Below are 23,227 nucleotides of genomic sequence, written 5' to 3'. Positions count from 1 at the left end.
TGTTACTTGGGGTGTTAAAGCTTATACATATAAAACAAAGGAAGGAGCTTATAATATTTAAAAAAAGCCGAAAAAGCAAAATTTTAAGTAGTAGAAGGATTAGCAGAGAATGGCTAGAAGAAATGAGGGCCAGGTCGTATAGAGCAAGGCAAAGAACTTAAATGTTAAGATAAATACCGCTAGTGTAGTTTCAATGATAATAATTTCGAGAAAACATCACAAAAGCTAGCTGTTATTCACGCAACATGTGTCGCAACTAACAACTCCCACCCAAAACCTTGAGAAAGAAGCAGGCAGATTAAAACCTGCAGCCAGACCATATAGGATAGAGAAGATCCGCATGCAGACGTGTGAGGGGTGTTTAAGTTCAAAATACCTTGTATACCTTGCCAAAAATCCGCAAAAATCCACTAAAATCCTTTAATCACAAAGAATATAAGATTCTGAAAATCCAGTCAAACTCAGAAATGTTCAAGAAATGTCCGGTACCAAGTCAAAGAAATGAGGCCAACCCCTGGCAACATCGGCGTTGAATTACATAACGGACTTACATTTTGAACGAAAATCTATTGGATCAATCAAAGACATCATCGAAAGTTACGATGGATGATCTGGACGATGATCTGGATGATTCGGTGCAGTGAGTACCGAGACTTGCCGTTGTTGTTGCTGTTACCGTTCCTCGTCATCTTTGGTAACACGAGTTCTTCTTCCAGTCCCTTTATTTTTTTGCACCAGGCATTCCTTCCTTGACAAATAGAAACGTGAAAAGAATCACCAAACCTTGATTTCGCAAAAACCTATCTCGGCACGGCAGATGCTCAAGGTAATATTGGAAAGTCTGGAGACCAGTGCCTCTTTAGGAGTGAAGATGATCCCTTTAACATAAGTCGTTGTTAGGAAGAAAACTTCAATTTTCGTGCTTAAAGGGCAACAAAAGGGCAAGAGCTACCAATGAAAATGGAGCCAAACCATAGTTGAAAACTTTTGAGCACGATAAGATGACCAAATGATATATGCTCGAAGAACTTTAACGCAACTCAATCGAGCCATAATATAAAAAGATGACTCGATCCAGACTCTTTTGTGGAATACCAAGACGGTCTATTAAGTAATATATGATTTAATGGAAGTGCCAAAATTTGATATTGTTGGAATGAAGATATAATGTACTTTCAAATCGTATGCGTCAAATGAATTCAAATATGATAATTTTCTTAAGAATCCCGATAAAGGTGCGCTGCGGGTATCCGCAAATCCGGAACCGAAATCGATGGAACTTTAAATAAAAAAAACTCATACTTTAACTCGAACTTTAAATTCATGGGGTGATACACTCCTCACGGAATGGTGGGCCAAGATAAAATCCTTTGATAGTCTTAAAGGATAAAGCGTGTTCTAATGCATATGAACAAACAGAAAATGTATATGATCATCGCACCAAAAGTTCGAAGCAGGCATGGCTGATAATTGAGATGTGAACCTTTCTTGTGATCACATTCAAACTAAACGCTGAATAGTCCACATGTCCAAACGGTTTGTTATTTTTAGACCACCAGTCTTACTTTTGATAAAACTTTTAAAGAATCAAGTAGGCTCGATTTTTTACCCTTGACCTGCTGTTCTGGTGAAGAAAAGAGATTAAGATAGGCAAAGTTTGTATTCATTTCCTCATTTTTCATGACAAATACTTACTTTGCAGTCTTTGCAAAACTTTGCAGAATAAATTGGAACCTATATCTTATTACCATCGATACCATCGAAGCCGGGTAACTTTCTTATCTCGTTTGTATCAATTGCTGATCCTTTGCAATATATCATCTCATAAACTCCAATCACCTCTAATAAAATTATCGATATAAGCTGTAGCTGGGTATCTTTCTCATCTCATCAAGAACTATCGCTGATTATTCACTAAAGATTCCATCTGCCTATCTATTGCTGCTTTCGACTTTATTTTTTACAAAATATTTTTAATTTTTCATATGTCAAGTTCCTTTTTGGAACCTTCATCGATGCATTATTAATCGTGACTTCTCTACGATGAAGATGTAAAATATCTTCATTTTGAACCCAGGGAGTTTATTATCTTCTGCTAATATTTTCATTAATTTACCACTCAAATTAAGAGCAGCAATGTCTGATAAGCGATAATCAACACTGACTGATGCAACCACAGAGCTGGCTAAGGCAAATACACCAAGAATTGAAATTTTCACAAACATTTGAATTTTGGGTTGTTTATTAGCTAGATACTTCTTTTTCTAACCTTCTAAAAACTAAAATGCCAAAAAAGTAGAGAAGCAGAATTTAAAACTGAAAAGTCTCAGCAACATAGCAATAAGGCCTACATTTCAAATCTTATCATTGCATCTCCTATATCAGTGGCCTGTTAGATTTACTGTCGCCAGCTACTTCACTATTTGTTGGCACAAAAGTTTAGGGTCTTCTTTGGTGCCATTTTCCACCCATCTCTTTTCTCTAACGCTCTGAATTCAGAGAAATCGGATGTTTCTTGTGATAACGAAGGATCTGCGCTTTTTACATAAATTGTACTCTTTCCAAAGCCATTTTTCAATGGAAGAAAAAAGTGAATTTTATCATTTTGTTTCTCCAAGTGGTTTCTATCTCTTGACTCTACTTTTAGCAGACATCTTCGCATCGTACCCCTTGTTGCCAACTATCTTGCTAAATTTTATCGTAAATATGCATGGAATCATCATCTTATCTGCTTTATTTACGTGTAAGAGAACATTTGCTTGAATTTATAGGTCTCTTTTTTTGGACGACTTTAACTTCAGTATTGCATAAATAAATGAGTGCTTTGTAGTGTTCGGTTTGATGGATTTCTCGCAGGTGGCGTTGTCATGTAGGTGCCTATATCTGGCTTCCAAATTGTTCTTTTGCAAAGTTCTCAAGCAAAGCCCAGAGGTTAATTTCCATATACACTGGGAAGGAATATGCCATTCTTGGGGTGCCTTTTTGAAAGTAGAAATTAAATTTTGGGGTATCAATTTTGGTAAATCAAACATGGCCATAAATTTTGGGATTAATTTATAGCATGACCTCAAACTTTTGGGTGTCATTTTTAAGAGAAAGATGTTGATTGAGTTGTTGGATTTTTGCAAGTTTGAGTTGAATTTAAGGACATGCATTACATATTGTATCTAAGATTTTGCGAAAGGTTTTTTTGGAGAATTCACCAATTTTAGGGTATGTTTACATACCTCAAAATAGCACACTCCTGTCCTTGGCCTATTGAAATTACCCCTCCCCCCAGGCAGCAATCTAAGAGTATTTGTTACAAATATTAGATAAGAGGCCAAGCATCAGCACATATCCGAAAATTAAACTTATAGACCAAAGGAAGAAATCTCATGGGCCTGGCTTGGGCATTCTGTTAAAGGGCACATGGCCGGATAGCTCTTGGGTCCTTTCCAAGTGTCCTGAAAAATTGAATTTGTTATAATTTATTTGTTTCAGTTTTTGTAAAGTTCCTCAAGTTCTTTGAAGTTAATGCTTTCACTGCCAATTGTTTTAAACATGCCATACGTCCGCGGCAGCGATGCTGAAACAAGGGGTCAGAGGGGCAAGTGAAAGGGCGGAAAGTGCCTTTTTGTTTGCAATGTCATAGAATTCCTGGTTCTAGCAAGAAGAGCATGCTTCAAGCCCACCCTTTGCATAGGCTTCCTACATCTCATTCATGCCTATCAGAGCTTTAGATATCATTTCATTGATACTTGACGTAAAATCTTTCTCGCAACAAGGCTCAACTCTCTATTAGAACAGGGCCTTGTTAAAGGTGGACACAACATATTTTAATGCCCGATCTGAATGAGGGGAAAAATTCACCCTTGGTGCATAGAACAAGATAGGCAAATAGCAAAGTTTACCCTGGAAAATAAATCATGTTCTCCTCCCCTCGCCATTGTCACTTAGAAGATTTGTCTACGACTAGAAATTCTAAATGAGAAAATTATTTGTAAAAAAATGAAATCAAAGTAGAGAAATTGCTATAAAATAGAAAATTGAAGTAAATTGCAACAAAATATAACTTGGTGTTGCTTTAAGAAACCAAACTGCAGGGTGTGGTAAAAAATATTTCCAGAGGGGGGAACCCCTAAACTCCCTCGTTTTTACTCGGCTCATTTCCCTTACCTACATCTTCATGCCTAAAAAGTCATCCCCCCTCTTTCGCACCGTCATACTTCTGGCATCCCTGATTCGGGGGTCCGGTGCTTGGAGGACTCGGGTGACTGACCCCCCATTTTAATGCCAAAAAGTAGCCAATATCTAACTCACTTCATTTTTAAACGTGTTGTGTGAGAGCCCTTTTTTGTTCTCTTTGTAGCAACTGATTCCTGGTTGGTAGGTTAAACAGGCGGGTGATTTTGGGAATAGTTGGAGGGCTTAGGTCGTCTCGCCTCATGCATCTTCTGTTGTCCCTGGCAAGTTGCAAGTAGTAAGTGTTGTACTTAAGAAAACGAAAAAAATTGTCAGTGCACCCGGTGTGTCATCTCACACTATCAAGTGTAAGCACCCGTGTCTGAGGGTCTAGAAAGCTGACCCTTATCTCTGATATTTGATTCCGATTTGATTCTTCTCTTCTTTGGAACCAAAGAAAATTTCTACCCTTTTTCGGAAATCAAATAGTGGAAATAAGGCCAAACAAGGAAATATTAGAAACTATGTTAAGATTTCCAAATCACACACCTTTTCTTCTTTTTTCTATGTCCTAGATATATGACAAAATTGAACCCCCTTTCTCAGAGATATTGGAGACACGGGTGCTTACACTTGACAATGAGAGTGGCCCTGCCTGGTCAGTGCAAAAAAAGCATGAAAACAGAACTAATAGAGTACCGAAGTGTGACGTCATCAAAAATCTATTTTTAGAATTTCTTAAATTTGGCCCCATAATCTGAAAGAACGATATAAAATATTTCTCAATATGCAAAATTAGCTGGATATGTTCCAAATTGGGTGAGATATGGCCAATGAAAGATTTCAAGTTTGCTAACGGATTGCTGTGATTCTGCACTGTGACGTCAAAATTGCGTCACAGTGTCACCAAACCGAAAAATTTTTGTCGGTTAATTCAATTCAATTATCGAAATGCAAGAGCTTATATCTCACAAACTGTAAAAAATATCGAAAAAAATAACGAATTCGTGATCAGCAGGTTAAACTCCTTTAGATTAGCCAATAAAATGCAAGTGCAAAATTTGGCTGGAGAGGCCCTTTAAGAAACAAGACGAATTTACAAAGGTTTGATGGGGCAAGAGCCTGTGGTTAAGTGGCCATATCTCAGCCAATTCGTAGTACCTTTAACTGGTTTTGCATACTTGAAGGTATTTCATGATGCTCTTTTAGGTTATGGGATCAAAATTCAGAAATTCTAAAAATATATTTTTATGACGTCATCACTTCGGTACTCTATAAACAGCAATAACAAGCTTTCTTTCACTTTAGCAGATCAAATCGAGGTTGTATCACAATCGAGATAAAATGGCGTCCGGAAGATCGAGAAATGATAAAGCTAGGGGCGAAAAAATTTATCAGAGGATTGCAAGTAAAGTTGAGGATGGTGACCACTATGAAGCAACTCAAATAGCAAAAACTCTCTTTTTCAGGTATCAACTGCGATTTCTTTAATCCAGTTTCTCCGCAATGTATTTTGTAATAAAGAGGAAATCAATTAATTAATTCATTACATTTTGCGAAAATTCTAATAATTTTATCGTTTTGCTGAAACCTTTTTTTTCTGATTACGTAAACATTATTGAAGTCAATGCAGTATTAATTAAAGCATTGATAAAAACCACTATATTACAAGCGTCTTAGCATACATCATGTCAACATGATGTTATAACATTTTGAGTTCCAAGTAATATAAATGTCATTGTCATTGTGGACTTAATGGTTGTTTCAGATTGATCTGAATCTTCAAAAGTGGTAGTTTCAACTTGCTTCCCTTTCCCTCAAAGCATACTATACATATTATTTGATGACTCTTTTTCAATCTCTGATCTTGACAATTTTGTTCTGGGCCTTTTCTCAGGATACATCTCAACAGAAGCCTTTTTTCCTTTATCTGTCCAAACTTTATCATTCTCTTTACTATCATCAAATTTTCCATTGTCTCATTGCTCATGCTTAGCCAATGATCATTAAGCAGAAGAGTTAAGACACTGAATGCCCCTCTCCACAGCAGTATTGGAGCCAACAATAGTTACAGTGTCAACAACAAGGTGCAAATTGGGCCAGACTAGAAACTTTGTTTCTTGCAAAGACAAGTTCATTTTGAAAATTTGCTACTGCGCGCCTGAAATCACGCACTTAAATAATTTGCATGGTTAGTAATGTAAAATGTTATTAAATAGGGACTATGCTGGACCAATATACAAAAGCCCGCAGATGGAAAATTTGAGTGCGTGGGCATAACATTGCAGGCAAGTTTCCAGTCTGGAAATTGGGAAATTGAAGCCTCTTGAGCAGACTGTTTAAGTCTTTCTTAAATGAAAGAACTTCTTGTTGTTGGCATTTGTCATGTTCTATCATTTGTCATGAATTTTTTGCTCGCTTTGTGATCTTCTTGAACAACGATGGTTTAAATGCTGTTGATGATGACATCTTTGTGTATTACTTCAAAAAGTTTTGTTATTAATGTTAAGAATAAAATTATGTTATTTTTTCTGTTAAACGTACTTGAACGTTCTATAAGCTGCAATTTCACCATTACTTTAGATACAAGGTGCAAGGAAACTTTGAAGAAGCTGTCAAAATATGTTATCGCTGTGCCACATTGCTACTAAAGCAATCCCAGGTACAGTTTACTTGTTGTTTATCAAACAATGATACACATAGTTGTACCATAATAAACATGACATATATACACGTTCTTTTTTCCCTATAATGCTTTTTGTTTAAAACTATTGTGCAACCCTAGATCCAATTTTTTGATCCATTATAACCTGACAAATATTGGGAATTATTTATGTTTAAAGTCTTGAATGCGAAGCATCACAAGCTAGTATTAGCTTTTCTTTTGTTGAAGGCAGTTCACCAAGGGCTTTGTCAAAAATTTCTTATGGTTGGAATCCCATTTTCATAGAAGCTAAAAGCAGTTTTGTGGAAGTATATCAAAGATTCTTTAATATCACTGTTAGGATATCCTTCCCCTAATTGGAACTATATTTTAGGTACATTAAGCTTTTCCAGCAGAATAGAAGATTTTGTTGTCCCATTATCTAAAGCTCTGATGAAAATGAAATGAAAAATCTACCTTATTCAATTGTGTTTTCAGTTTTGGTATTTAGATTTTTTTACTTTTCAGCATGAAAATGGAATAGATTTAGCAAGAGACATGATAAAGTGTTACAATGAAGGAAAAGTAAATGTTAATGATGATAATGTTGGTAGGTCTCCTTTTGTAAAACTCCCATTTAACATTCATCAGTTTTTGCTAGTTCTTGCAGTCTTGTTTATTCAAATTAGTTGATCTTTCTAATTCTTAATTCTTAATGCAAAACATTTTTATTGATGGCTTGTTTTTCCCAGCATTGTTGCTCCATTGAGACATTTTCTTTTCAATGATTTTTTCTATTTCTATAAGATCGAATCGTTGAAATTCTCAACCTTTGTGAGAAAAACTCACCATCAAGAGAGGATTTTTTGAGAGAATCTTTACAGTGAGTATTATACATATATATATTGTTTTTCATTTTGATAAAGTTACAAGTCCATTACTTAGAAAGCTAGCTTGGCCTAGCTAGAATGGTTGGTTTTTTTCATTCATATTTTGCTTGATTTCAATTGAAAAACGGTGGGATGAGCAGATAATATTCTACTTATAATCTCAATAACATCACCATTTTTGCTCTTTTGGTATATTCATTCTAATTAATCTGTATCAGTGTCACTTTGGTATCATAGATATATCAATACTATAAATTATGGCTACATCAATGCAATGGCAAAACTATTTGTTCAAATAGCAACTGTGTTTAGCAACTTAATAACCCATATTTGTTGATTTGATTGAAGTTACTTCCCTGCTAATGGTATTTCTTGGTGTGCTTTGTCTCTTCCATACGAGACACATTAAGGGAAGCTGTTGGTTCATGCAAACAATTCTACAAGTATGATTTAAAATGAAAAAAGCGGTGTTAGCCATGCCTTTGTTGATATCCAAATCAAATGAATTGAACTCCAAGCCTGCAATAACTACTTGAAGGTGGTCCATTTACTTTTTTGTAGATGGTCCAATACAGGGTACAAATTTGGACATCCAAAAATTCACCAAGCAGTTGCCATCAAGTATTGGGAAGGTAACCGTTTTAAACAGAGATTTTTGCTTAAAAGATTAAGTTTTGTTGAACCTAAATGATTGATCTCAAATGCTAATTTCTCAACCAATAAAGGATAGAAAGATACAACCAGCATGTCATTTATGTAGAGCACTATCCCTTTGTGGTTTTTGTGTTTCACCCATCTCGTGGAAGAGGTAGAATGCTTTATAACTAACAGTTTTGTTCAAACCTTTGGTAGAAAAACGTCTCTCAAGAGTGAAAATTAGCATAATTGTGGACTACCTAGAAATGAATAATGCCTACCTAGAAAAAGAGTTAGTGTTAAATATTTTAATCAATGAATTTCTTATTATATCACAATTATAGCTATAACCTATTGTGTCTATTCCTTGCAGAAAGAAATTATAGCTCAGCAAGGCAGCATTTTGCCCATGGTCAAGAAGGTGAACTCTATGGAGCCTTTTTAGTTGAATATCATGTGACATCAGGCTATCCAGGAGAAATTGATCTCTTTGTTACACAAGCTGTTTTGCAGTAAGTTTTAAGCATTTTTCTTCTTCTTATTTATACTTAGATATTTACGGAGATTGGAAGGTACAAGTATATGAACAATCAAAAAGGTTTTTCTCTAACCAGTTATTTAGAAAGCCATACGTAAGCATGTATGTAAGCCATAATACAAAGACCTCACTTAAAAAAAAGCATATTGTTTGTATTGGAAAAAACTATTTTTGTTTATTGAAGCCTTTATCAGTATGTTTAAAGTGAATTAAAGGTGAAGGAGGGACCATTTTTTTCTATCATTTTACATCTTATTTGTAAGATTTCATTCTTCACATTGTCCCCAGTCAAAAAAGTCAGTGACTAGCTATTTCCTTTGCAACCAGGATGTGATTATGCATGTAGGTTGGCACCAGTTAATGGATGTTTTAAGCCTCACAGCAATTTGTTATGTATGCACCAAATCTGCAATACATTTCTTAACTCTATCAAGTATTGCAATCTTAACATAATTTTTTGTTCGCTATAAAAAGTTGTTTTTTGGTATATTTTAGTTCAATACCCCATACCCAATTTAATAGCATGTTCATACTCAGAGCAATAGCTAATAAATATTGTTACTTAAATTTTGGCAGGATTCTGTGCTTACAAAGAATTCCAGCTGCAAACATCCTTTTCTTTACATACACTGGAAAACACCCTGGAATAAAAAGATGTAACAAACCTTACAAGCAGCCACTCCTGAACTTCATTGCTTTCTTACTGTTAGCTGTTGAGATGTGAGTGTGCCTTTATTTTATACTGATGACAAATTTATCATTAACATTGTTTTATCAATGGTATATAGGTAAAGTTTCAGTCTTATGATCATTGTTAAAAAAGAGCAATAATTTGATTGTTATAGTAGCAAAAACTAATATATAGCATAATAGCATATATTTGTTGTTTCAAGGAAAATTTATATCTTACAGTTTATTTCTTATCTTACAGTTAGAAACTTGCACATATATGAAGTAATTTTGTCGAAATACATTTTTTCAGATGTACTGTTATTTTAAAAAGTATGATATATCAGAATAGCATTGCCTGTTTTTTTCTTATCAGAGGATCATTGCAACAATTCACCACACTTTGTGAACAGTATCATCCATCAATTTCAAGAGACCCCATGTACTTTGAGGTAAAATCTTATTTATTATTGGAGCAATAGCTTTTCCTATCTTTATCACAAAATGATCCCAAGACCATCAAAACCCATCACATCAGCTTCGTAGATGTCATATGTTAGCAGCTAATCAATTGCTACCACCTAATTATCACCAATATCAGTGAAGCATATTTGATGTAATATCTAATTTTTGTCAGATGAAATTGTACTCCATGTATTTCTTCCATATCTTTTTATCTGAATATATATCAATGGTATAAGAAGACCTCATTGCTGTCATATTTATTTTCTAGTATCTAGACAAAATAGGTCAGGTATTTTTTGGAGTGCCACCCAAAGAAAGCAAGAAAAAAGATGGTTTCGTTGGAATGTTAGGTATGAAATTAACCAAATTATAAACTTCTCCTGATACAACAATGATTGCGTGTTTTTATATTCTTAGGTTATAATGTTCTTGTGGTTTAATTATTCATTCTAGAAGTTGATATATCTCCAGGAATATACCATTGTTATGGCAATTTCATTATTCTAAGAATTATTGGGTCCATCAACATTTTATCTTTACACATGAAGATAGAAAGGTGATAGAAAGGATTTTCTTTTGCAGCTATTTAAGATCAGCCTCTATCTTGTATGATTCCATTTGCTGTCTAAAGGCCATATGAAGTCTACCAATTAACCAAAAGTTGACAACGAAATTGTTCTAAACTGATGCATTTTAAGTTAAAACCTGTTTTTAAAACTAAGCTGAAAAATGTGCTGCCAGGGGCTAAAGTAAAACTATTTTAGATAATATTTTTTAAAATTTATCTACTGTCATTGTCATAACCTATGGTGCAACTAATAGCATTTCATGTTGATATTTATTGCAAAAAATGGATCTTTAGCAACTGAAATTTTTTCTTATTTGTGTTAGTATTCTCGATTTATTTTCTTTTGGAAGTGGGATTTCGCTTATCATTGAAATGACTCTTTTCACGTTAACTGTAACACCCTATTAGATTCTATTGTGTTTCTTTTGTGTGTCCAGGTTTTTAGATGAGATAATGCATCTTTTAGTTAGAAGTAGATTTTTTCGTGCAGTCAAAAGAGACTTGAAGTATAAAAGCCTGATTAAAGACTTGGTTAAGAGCACAAGAATGATTTTTCTTTTCAGATGATATAATGCGAAATATGATGGGCGATTCACCAATGGAAATCGAAGCAGCAGTTGAAGAGGAGGCTGATTAAATCCACATTATACAAATTATCTTACTTGCAAATAATTTTCAGAAGGTCTTATTGAGATGTGAAATGACTGCTAGACCCCAAAAAACTTTCTGTGTTAACTAATCGTTTTCACTGTTGGAAAGCATCTCCAGTGTTCAAAATCTTCAACAGGCTCAATAATGTCACTGAATTATGGTCACACAACCACAACCCATAGATGCTAGCAATATCAAAGGCACCTCTGCTGCTAATCCACTTAAGTCCTAGAAACAGAGACGAAAGCAATATTAGTTGTTCGTGTAATGATCAGTAATAAGTAAAGTAATAACATTCTGTAGCTTGATTGCATTGAAGAGCCTCTCCAGCCAAATCTTGCATTGCCCTATCATCAACTACTCTTTTGAAACTTTACTTCATGATTACAAATTTGTTACAAGTTTCTAATATTTTGTATGGTTTTTCAGGTACAACCCCTTGAATTTTGAAATTGGAACGGAATTATGAAAAAATAAATTTTTGATTTGGTGACGTTATGACGTAGCTTTGTCGTCAATTTGTATTTCGAATGACCTTGCCTTCGTTTGTGAAGCTCCAGCCTTGTTTTGGAATTTTGACAAATGAAAATGAATAAATTTTTGCCTGGAGAGGCCCTTTAGTTGACCTGCTTCTTCGTCACTTTCATAATGCAATGGAAGGGTGTCATCATATGACTTTGGTGTGATATAATGTTAGCTAGTCATGAAATGTTATGCAGTGTTAATTACTCTTGACTCTTTAAGTTACTTATTCCAACGTGCAAAAAATACATACCTACTTTTTACATTCAAACAACGCTTATTTGAATTTCCAAGTGTTTTTGTAGGAGTTTTAGAAGGCATCAGGAATCTACCAGTTGAGAAAGTCGATACAATTATGCTTGTATTAGTATCATGTACCAGGCTAGTCAACCCAACACATTTTTCAGCCTAAGGTTATCATCTTTCGGTCGTCCTTCTTCCGTCGAATTATCTCTTCATACGCGGTCCGTTATTTCAAACAGTTTCAAAATATTCTGGCAATAAACATTGTAGCGTTCCTCCCTATTTATTTATATTTCACTACCCAATCAATGTTACAAAAAATCCTGTCAGATTATTTAGCAAAATTTATTTTGTAATCTCTAGTTTGCACACCCAATAGAAAGGTTCGTTCAAAGTCTTTTGAAAATTTTTTTGCTTGCTTTGTCATAAATGAGTATCTTTATTGTTTTAATATCTAATTTAAGAAATATTGGAATAATCTAAAACATAATTAAATTCAATAAGGTGCAGTGTTTGATATGCGATCTGTTGCCAAACAACGTAGTTTTAAATGTTTTTGAAAAGAGTTCATACCTTCTATCGAGGTGTATTTTCTTTTTCCAAAAAATTTATTTTGGTGTATTGGCACATCTCGATTTTTAAGATGGTTCTTGGGAGTCCTGTTATTCTTGCAATGTAAAATTTTAAGCTACTACCTCAGTTGTTTCTAGAGTGAAAGAGGATATTTCCGCTTGTTTGTAAGTTCCAGTAATATATCCAAAATTGTTTATAAGGGATTCACAGTTTCTTGGGCTCAAGTATTTTCCTCCCCTCCCAGTTTCTTGGGCTCATGTATTTTCCTCCCCTCCCTCCCCTCCTAGTATCAATGGTTGATATAAGTAAAGAATGTTTGTTATTTCCTTCAATTAGTTTTATTATATGGACAGTGACTCAATAGGAAGAATAGAAAGTGGTTCGATATAGCACTTTTTGTCTTTTTTTGCCAAGTCATTTTATAAACGGGTTTTCGCAGATTGCATACATCAACCGTCTGGGGTTACGCCAAAAGGGTTACACCAATGGTTCCTGACTGAAGCCTATCACATTGCCTATAAATATCGACCATAATTCTACGTAAAAATCCTACTGACATAAGCATGCCATAATCAAATATAGGGACAGAGGATGGGACTGAACTTTCTAAAGGGATTGGGAAATTTTGACATCTGACATTTTCTTTTTTAAAGGAGGAAAGCTCAATTTTGATGTCAACTTTTAGTGAAGACGTCCCCTTCGCCCCGTAATGTTGCGATTCATCCATTAAAAATAAAAAACATCCAAAAACAGAACTGATATGTAGGCCTCCGTAGCACGTTAGATTCATAGCTAAAATTTGAAAGATTGCTTTTTTATTGCCCGAGCTACCATTTTTCTTAGAGGGGGGGGGGGGGCTCATTTCTCTCTGAAAATTATAAAAATTCTTCTTTTTCTAATGAACAGTTCCTTTTGTTTATTTAGTTCTTAAACAATGCTGTCCTTCTTATAATTCTAGTCCTCCTACGTCACTACTGTAAGAAAAAATTATATAAAGGGAGTAGACTCTGTATCAAGGACGAGTTCAGAATTGACTCTAAGTAGGTGGAGGGGTTCATTGGTTCAATTTACTTCGACACAAATGGCACAAACAGTGACTATTTTTCCAAACCTCTGTCATCTCACTAAGAGATTTCTTCCAATTTCTCTAGTATATTCCAACACAGAACCTTACGAGCCGTTCACAGAGCTCCAAAATTGTCAACTTTTGATAAAAAATCTGAGAAAATCTGTGGTCCTTTAAGCTGCGCCTGCAGGCAGTGGATTTCAACAAGTTCGTGGTCGTAGTCAGGTTGTTTAAATGACAGATACTACAAATTCCATACACTTTGATCAACTTTTGTCGTATCTCTATGTTCAAGCTATAAAATTGTATAATTTGCTTCTACCTCAATATTGCTAACAGTGTCCAGAGTATGCCAATATAATTATCCGTATTTATGCATTTCATAAGCCACACTATCAATTTAAACAAGAGAAAATTCCCCAAAACTTGTAGAATCCTTTTTGATTGGTGTTTTGAAGCAGCCGATGTCAATCCGTGATGAGCAGACTGGGGACTCTTGAGATCTTGATGACGTCATTTCCCATTTTAGTGTCTCCAAATCCAGTTGATGCTGTCAAAAAAACGTAAAGAAATTGTGCTTCAACTTGTTTTACGCTTTATGGCGCTTACGAACTCTTTAGATGAGAAGGGCCAGCCAAACTAACTAGTTATCGATTACACTGGCGTTCACATGAAAAGCTATTCATCGCATACAGTCGATCTTTTTCAGTTTGATTCCACAACAATACTAATCGCAATAGTTTTTTCAAAGGTGGCGGAAAATTGCAGAAAATTGCATCTTCTCGGTTTTGCAGGCGCCTGATTAATATTAGATCTGCAGTTATCATATGCCTTTATGATATTTGTTTGAAAGGATCCGGCATGAAAGGATCTTGAAGCAAGACAGAAGCAAGACGCCAAAACCTTTGCGCACGTGGATTTATCAGATCAACCAATTGCGTATATATGGATGATCTCATAGAGATAGGGATGATCTGCGACCAATATGACCCCAGCTGTCTTCCTCACGAAACCCATTTAAGGCCTGCTCGTATAAACAACGTTATCCCAACTTCTATCGTTACCTTAACGCTTGTTTGAAAACTAAACAATCTGAACGTTTTTGATCATGCCAAAGTTGTAAAAATTTGTCCAGTCCCGGACTAGTAACTGGACACGGTCAGAATAACTGCGAGACCTAGGAACCTCGTTGATGTCTCCATTTCCGTTCCCAAAGGAGGACGTCCGATTGAGGCCTTTCATCGATCAAACTGTATCAGTTGCAAGGTGTCTGATGTCCCCTGTTCTTTCTTAGCGGATTTCAAACGCAAGCACTTCATAGAAGCTGACAAAGCATGGAAAATTAAATTTCAGACCAAAGAGACTTTCTTGAGAAATATGGTATTTAAGTTGTTCTTTTCATCATTGGTTGTTTAAGTAATCGACATGATTAAATTTTAGGGCTTTTGTCTCTAAAACTTGTCAACGCTGCTCTGGTTCTCGGTTGCTTCGCCCCATGGGCCCCCACCATACCTATACCCGGAGGCAGGGTTGCCAGATTGGCCCTTTTTGGCCTAATCCTCAAACTTTGGCCTTTTTCAGAGTTAAATTGAGTTAAATTGTAAAACTTGTTTTTGGCCTACTACCAAAATCTGACCTTTTCGGCCTTTTTCAGCAGAAATTTTGAGAACATTGCTTTGTTTTATATAAACTTTAACACCCTAAGAAACAAACAAATTTTGAATTGAAAGAGTACCATTGCACAGTGTGGAACCAGATATCAAATATTATCACCTAACCTAACCATTAGCAAAATAACTTTTTTAAGGTTATTTTTGCAGTTCTGCAGTTTTGCTTGGGAAATTTTTTGGCTTTTTATGCGCAGTTTTGCCTGAGTTGCTTATCTGTCTGACCTTCCATTATAAATCCGATTCTGGCAACCTTACCCAGGACCTCATGGGGGGCTTGCATCACCCTCAAAAACCCCTGCAGTAGTTCAACGTGCGACTGTCAACTTTGTCTCTGTATCCGCCACCTGCCGACTGAATGGAAAGTACGTAAAATTCTTGAATACCGTAAATCTTCGAATTGGCCCCCTTCGAAAAAGCCCCACTCGAATAAGCCCCCCCCTAAAACTATAGATTTTCAATAGGCCCCTCCCTGGAATAGGCCCCCACTGCTACCGTAAATTCCCCAATTGGACCTGATGATCTTAGGCCAATTTGTGAATTAAGATCTGAAATGTTTAAAAGTCTCACGCAATTTTATAAATAATTAGTGCGTTTTTCAAATTGTTTGCTCTTTTCAAAACTATATCTAAATTCTGTACCGCCAAAGTTTCTTTAAAGGCTTGTGTTGAAGGGACTGCAAAAAGTAACCTTCTTCGTCAAAAAAACGTTACCTTACCTTCTTCACTGCCATAGTTTGTCGGTATTTGATTAAATCTATGTCTTTGTCTATAGCCCCTAGCCTCTTGTATGTTTTCCTGAACTCCTTTGAAATTTCGTCTCGCAACTTGAAATGGCTACTTTTGGCTTCTTGGAGGTCTTTGGACAAAAACTTCACCTTATCACCAGATATCTGCAAAAAAAATTCAATAAACTGATTGATTGCAACCATGAAACGGATTTGAAAAGCTATCATGACTCGACGCGGAACTTTGGTGCCCAGCGTGAGAAGTGTACTGGTGAGTGAGCAACAACTTTGAAACGGATTTAACGAACAAATGAAGCTCTCTAGCTTCAAAACAGGCACGATCATTCAATGATCCTAAGTTGCAAGAGCATTAATGATTTACAATATTAAACGTTGGCAGTAAAGAGACAGGGCAATTTTAGAAAAATCGACACATTCTGTCTACAAAGTACAAATCATCGAGGAATTTATATGGACAGACTCTAAAATTTGAGTACAAAAGTCGATCTTGCTTTGCCAGTTACTCAAGTACGCTCGTCTGGTTTTTTAACACTTAGGATTTTCCCAGAAGTATTGTTTTTGGATCATTTTTCTTCTTTGAATAAAATTGTGTAACTCGTTGCATTGGAGCTCTCGAGAAACGCTCAGAACATTCGTGTTTAACATTCTTTTGCTGGTTAAAACGCTATTGAAATTTTTTGCTTGTAATCTCACAAGGTATATAGATATGTTACTCTATGGTAGAAACGAAGTAGACAGACAAAAGTTTTAATAATTATTGGGACTTTTCAAAACTGCACCAATAGGAGAATCCAAATAACTGTGCAATGGAAGTTCTTTTCCATCTAACAATCCTCAGAGTACAAATGTCGAATAGTGACCGTAAGGAGAAAGAAAATTTATATTCAAGGCAAACTGAACATTTCATGGGCACCTTTAGCGTACTCTCCATGTTTCGATGCGCTCACTAACCCACACAAAACCGAACATTTCAGGTAAGAAAAAACTCTCTGTTTAAATGCACGAATCATTGAAGATTCCAAATGTGTTTGTCTAAAAAAACAGGTTTGTTTTGACTTGGCCAAATTTCCAAACCCTATATGGAAAGACGACTTTGCTTGCCCAAAGAATTTTAAATTGTCGTCTCTATCTGTTCGAGCGGGCTCTAGCCTGCGTGCAAGAATCTTTAGTATCTTACCAGAACTGGTAAGATACCTCAGAATCTGCACGTAGGCTAGCGGGCTCCTGATTTTCAAGCAAGTGTCGTCCTATGGCCCAACCTGTTTTTTCTTTGGGCAAACTAACTAAAATTACAGATGTATTGATTGAAGAAACTCGCGTACTTTGCTCTCGAACTTGATATCTTCGATTTGAGAATGGATTTCATCAATGCCTCTTTTCACTTGCTCAAATTCCTAGAAAATTAATTAAGCAATTATTAAAATTTTGGTTGGAAACGGCAGGTAAGGCAAGAGTGTCGTGCTGGGGGCCTCTAGAGGCAGGCATATTGGTCAAAAGGTGTCCAATTAGTGCCAAAAAGTGGCTAATTTCTCAGTGGCTATCTTTTAGGCTATAAACAGAGAGGGTCCTCTGTAAATAAGGAACCTTTTCTTTGTTTATCAAAACGGTATTCCCTTAGGGCAAGCGTACCAGAATATGGGCTTTGTGGACTCGAAAACGTAGTAAGCAACGTAGCAAAATAACCCAATAAAATATGGGGACATCTGTAGACGCACGCTATGTCGAGCCCATAGTTAAACAAAGAAAATAGAATCGATAAGAAACCACACACCTTACCCTAGCATTCTAAGCCACAGCCCCAAGGTAAACAAAAGACTCCACAACATTGTGCATTTATTTTGTAGTGCGAGTCCAAGTAAAATGTAAGGAAGCATGTCACAAGAGACCATTAAAAATAGCAGATTAAAGCGAATCAATCAAAAGAAAAACGTCCTCTTGAAATAAACTCTGACAAAAATTCTGTTTAATCGTCATTTTATAAAAAAAGAATGTTTGGCATAATTGGGGGAGTTCCAATAAATGAATTGAACCATTTTAAGAACGGAAAAACAAGGGAGAGATAAAGGGAAAGGCCTAACGTGGAAAAAGGAAGGTTAACTGACTGACAGCCGAAAACAAATTCTTAAAAATAAAAAAAAAACTTTCTCATTGCTTATATTTGGAAACATACTAGATAAAGAATAATATCGTCATATTAAAAGTATGCAATTAAAAAACCTTCTGATTAAAAACACACCTTTCTAATCAATAGAACATCTTCTGACTGTTGGGCGCATTTTTCAAACTCTGCAAGCAACTGCCATAAGTACTGTTTTCGAGAGGGCCTCCTTGAGAAACCACTGCATTCACTCCTTTCGGAAAATGGCACGTGATTTAAACTTTCCCAAGGAACACGGCGGTCGTCGCGTGGTTGGCTGTCCACAAGCTTCTCGGAATAACTGTAATTCGAGCGATGCATTATGGAACTTTTGAAACACTTCTATCTGATGCAATTGAATCGTATTAGAACTATCAAAACTAGACGTACCTCCAAATCTATTAACGAACAACGAAATTATGCTGACCGTCAAAACGCATTAAACTCCAATCACTAGTCGTCTGACGTCACATTCGAAATTGCGCCTCCGCATCTAAAACAGGATAGAAACTTAAATTATGCTCCTCAATTTATTTGATATGCATTGCCAGGCACTTAAGTCATGTTTAAACAGCAAGTTTGTCAAACAAGCACGTGCTAATTGGCTCTATACCAAATAGTTCTGATTGACCATTCTCCACCTATGTTGATCTTTTTATCTGGTAGCGAATAAATATGGAATCATTTGACCACTCTTTAGTTGAATCAACTATAAAGGTGAAGACAAAAGTTTATCTTCTGAAGCTAAAACCGGCTTATCAGCTCCAAACTTTATATAGAAAAAACACACTTTTAACTGACTCAATTGCTACCATTTGCGCCATATTTGAAATGGACCTTTGAAGTACTAACAGTTAGTCAAAGTATTAGCATAAACGAAATCAGACAGCTGTTGCTGCGAACAGAGGTTTCAACAGGTCATATGGACAACACTAATGAACAACTGCGCCTTTCGATGATTCTCATTTTTGATTATGCGACCAAGCAATTCCTTTCTAGAACCGAGAAGAGCCATGGTGTTATAGACTGTATGGATGGATTGGTTTAAAAAGAGCTTAAAGTGTTGGAGAGCATTGGCAAAGAAGCTTGTTTTTGCAAGACATGCTACATTTGAAAAGCAAACAGCGGCTATTCATTGAAAATGCTACTTTTTTCAAAGTGAGTTAATTGCATCGAAGTTACAGCATATATGACAAATTCATTAATAAAGTTGTAGAAACAGATATTTCTAAATAAGTGTGCCAGAAAGAAACAAGAAGCATTGGTCATTTACTGGCGAATTTTGCAAACAGAAACAAAATGGGTGGCGCTTTGGGTGACAACAACATTATCCAGTGCAACAGCCTTGTCGCATTAATGTTTCAAAAGTCAAACGGTTTGACATGGGCGATTGTCGTTGCTTTGTTCATCCCTTGCAACTTAGTAGCTAACTCTGTCTTGATCTTTGCCTTGAAAAAGACGAAACAACTTCAAACAATTTCGAACAGATTCATCTTCATAATGAGCCTCTCTGATATCTGTTCAGGAATATTCACCTTGCCATTGCTTGAGATATTAATATTGACAGACTTTAAAAAAGAATGCACGTTTGCCAAAGTTGTAGATGGGGCGATAATTTTGTTTCATTCCTTCTCTAGCTTTGTTCTAATGTGCATTTCAGTCGATCGTTTTCTGCATATTCATAAGCCTAACCAATACCAGCAAGTGCAGAGCAAGTTTAAGATGAAGCTCTGGATCTTCTGCTCTGCAATGTCATCAATTGGCACCACATACATAAATGCTATGCACCCCTCGCTACCTTTCCAAATTGTTCTTCTTGTTATGACAACGTTCTACATAAGCTCTATGATGATTTTGTACATCAAAATGATTAAAACACTTAACAAGCGTGATGCAACAGCGAGAGGCCGGCAAACCAAACTGGAGCCCCCTTCAACGATCACTAAAATCGACAGATCCCAACAAACGACCAAGTATTCGCAACTTTCTGCCATTAAAACAATTCATGTGGTGCTAATAGATGTCTGTTTATGCTACATCCCGTTCAACGTCACATCTTGCATTTTGGCTTACTACAAATATGGAAAACAGGATCCTTCAAACTCGGACCTTGTTATCGCACATCAATGGACACTTATTATGTTATTAAGCTCTGGCATCACAAGTTCCTGCATCATAATGTTTGGAAACAGCAAATGTCACAGGTTTCTTCTGACATGGTTGCGGAGGAAAATTTTGCCTGCTGAAGAGGAAACTGTTAAAGAAGGTAGAGTAACAAACAAGGACGTATGAAGAATTATTAAAGTTGGGGGGAAGCATTATTAAAGGGGCATTTACCCTGAATATTTGAAAATTTGGGGGAGGGCCCCTAACCCTTGTGCCCCTGATTCCTATGTCTATGGTAGAAAAATTTCAAAATTTATGTATTCTGTCACATGAAAATTGTATCTACAATGCCTGCCAAAAGTCTTGGAACACTGACGTCAATTTCCAAGGTCAAAATCAATCACCCCCCTCTCCCCTACAGAACAATGTTGGTTTACTATCAAACGGGTTAGGATTTTAGGAGGCACTTTCTTTTGCGCTTTTCTTATGATATTTCTCTAAGTTATCAACATTGTTTTAGAGGGAAGGGGGCGGAGGTAGTAATTTTTTCCAAGAAAGGAATGAAAAATATCAAATGCAGCGAAAATAGCCGGGTGTTCCAAGTACTTTTAGCAGGCATTGTAGTGGGCTGAAGGGGCTCCTGCCAACACCAGCCACTTTGTGATAACCAACCGAACGTGCATGATTAGGAGAGTGCTATGCAATGTCACAAAACTTTCCTTGTTCCCCTAGGTTTAACAAAACCGACAAGTTAATTTTTCAAGGGGGATTGCAGGTAAACACGGTAGGGGGGCAGCAACGTTTTTCTTGGACTGGCAGGGTAAGGGTAAAATGTGATCAGAGAAATGAGCCTAAAAGAGAACTGTTAAAAAAAACCTATGTAAGGAAACAAAACTTTAAAGGGGGAATCCTCCACTTCCCCACGTCCCCTGCACTTCCTGATTTGTCTTCCTTTCAGTCCAAGATACTTTTTCATCATTCTAATGAGAAGCATTTGATTTTGTCCAGCACTCTCTACTGTATGTGAGGATAGACTGTCTTTCAAATGTATCTTCTGCCATTCCCATTCGTTTTCGAATGTGTTGATCGCATTTGCCATCTTCAGTTTAAATGCTGCCAAGGTAATTGAATTTCTGTACCTGTAAAGCTTTTTATTATTTCCAGTTAACTAATTACTATGCATTCTGTATTCTTGCAGTTTATCGAAAACCCTTTCTTTTCGCTGGCATGAACCACTGAATTTAATATCACCTAAAGCTGTTCCTCAGATTCTGCAATCAGGACAGTTTCGTCCACATATCTCAAATTTTTAATGTTATGACCGCCAACTAGTATTCCTTCCAATGGCATTATCTCTCAGAGAATAATCTCGCTGTACAAGTTGAAAAGATCTGGACCGAGAACGCATCCTTGTCGAACTCCTCTTTTTATGCTGCTGTATGCACGTGTTTCCTTACCTACCCGCATGCACGCCGTTTGTCCCCAATACGTCTGTGAAGAGAAGTCTCTTCCGCCTGGATTTTATTGAAGAGTTCTTTGTGTTGCACTTTATTAAAGCTTCAAAATGGCTTTGAAAAAAGCAAACATTTAGTAAACTAAAGCTTTTCGTCCGACACTCTTCAGAGTTTAAAACGTCAGAACATAGGTCGAAAACTCTACGCTAGGAAATATATATACCCAGTTGTGGATCGAAATAGGCCAATCAGAAACACGAGCACATGACTGTTGAGGTTGACCAATCAGTGCCGTTTGCCTATTGAGAATGTTACCAATGGAGTCCTAACGTGAAAACGAACTCCTTTTGTCTACAGAGAAGCGGTTTGTTCGCGCTTATGTAGATAGATTCCAAAACTGCTAGGTGGAACGACGATCGGGCTTTGCCAATAATCCGAAACATGTCGCCATTATAGTTTTTTGCACAATCTGGGTTTTCTAGTAAATGCTGCCCGATAGCAGAATCGCAGGTTTTAGTTGTAATTTTAGATTTGCAAGACCGAGGTGGCTGTTCTCTTTGGGGACGAGTTTTGTTTCTAATACTAGGCGGAACCTGTTGTTTTATTCTATTCTCCAATATTTGGGTAGTGCGTCCTACGTAGCCAGAGTCACACTGGCACGTAAATTCATAAACAACGGTGATTCTGGCTACGTAGGACGCACCACCCAAAGATTGGAGGATAGAATAAAACAACTTGTATTTCCACATCACCCATTACCAATAACTCCCTCACTCAGGATTGGAAATGGAAATCATCAATGTCTCCATATCATCTAGGAAATACTTTTGATTTTGACACAGAGGCCGATAGCATTAGCCATTTTTCTTTTCTCAGCTTTAGCTAAGTAGGGATCACCTGTATCTCCCCTCCCCCTTTATCGGAGGCTCTGAAAAGCATAAAAATCGCAAAATGAGCAAATTACTTATTCCCAGTCAGATTTCTTAAGGAAATGACCCAATCGCAGGTTTGGTGGTGGCACAAACGTAACAATTTGCAAATTTTACAGAGAAATTTGGGCCGAGTTGCAGGTTTTCTGTTTAAAGATCCATCCATTTCAGAGGGACAATCTTAGGATGGAAGGATATGATAATGCTCCCCGAGGGAACATCACCCATTATTATGCATCTTTTGTGTATTGATTATAATTTATTATGGCTAGCTGTAAAAAATTTGCTTTAATAAGCAAAAATGTAAATAGCTATAAGGCATCCAACTGTAAAGTGAAAGATTAATATCGATTGAAAAATCATTTCATTTTCGTATCGTTAGTTGCATTCAAAATATAAACCTCGTTGTTGAATGTAGCATGCAGTCTTAGAACGAATGGTTAGTTTAGTGGCAGGTTGAAGGTTATACAATTGTACAGAACGAAAATTAAAAAAAACTGGCTTCTTCTATGGCTTGCATTTTAGAAACATAACATGATGAAAATGTTCACTGTTTT

General features: G+C 36.3%; 2 protein-coding genes across 2 annotated transcripts; one reads left to right on the top strand and one right to left on the bottom strand.

Moving 5' to 3' along the window:
* The first annotated feature begins 5,195 nt into the window (after nucleotides 1–5,195).
* LOC135691819 (Golgi to ER traffic protein 4 homolog) lies at nucleotides 5,196–12,569 on the top strand. The gene is made up of 10 exons (XM_065209797.2): nucleotides 5,196–5,633; nucleotides 6,748–6,826; nucleotides 7,337–7,418; nucleotides 7,616–7,691; nucleotides 8,260–8,330; nucleotides 8,708–8,846; nucleotides 9,449–9,592; nucleotides 9,918–9,993; nucleotides 10,275–10,356; nucleotides 11,138–12,569. The coding sequence occupies exons 1-10, from the start codon at nucleotides 5,509–5,511 to the stop codon at nucleotides 11,209–11,211; spliced, it is 948 nt and encodes a 315-aa protein (XP_065065869.1). The 5' UTR covers nucleotides 5,196–5,508; the 3' UTR covers nucleotides 11,212–12,569.
* Nucleotides 12,570–13,567: 998 nt separating this feature from the next.
* LOC135691820 (uncharacterized) lies at nucleotides 13,568–22,571 on the bottom strand. The gene is made up of 4 exons (XM_065209798.2): nucleotides 18,281–22,571; nucleotides 17,367–17,438; nucleotides 16,015–16,188; nucleotides 13,568–14,179 (listed from the first exon to the last, which is right to left on the bottom strand). Exons 1-4 carry the CDS (start codon nucleotides 18,500–18,502, stop codon nucleotides 14,030–14,032), a joined length of 618 nt encoding a protein of 205 aa, XP_065065870.2. The 5' UTR covers nucleotides 18,503–22,571; the 3' UTR covers nucleotides 13,568–14,029.
* Nucleotides 22,572–23,227: the final 656 nt, after the last annotated feature.

Source organism: Rhopilema esculentum, chromosome 13 (assembly GCF_057945365.1).
Source record: "Rhopilema esculentum isolate cy_ngs chromosome 13, ASM5794536v1, whole genome shotgun sequence".
Taxonomy (NCBI): Eukaryota; Metazoa; Cnidaria; class Scyphozoa; order Rhizostomeae; family Rhizostomatidae; genus Rhopilema; species Rhopilema esculentum.
This window is presented reverse-complemented; position numbering and strand designations above follow the sequence as displayed.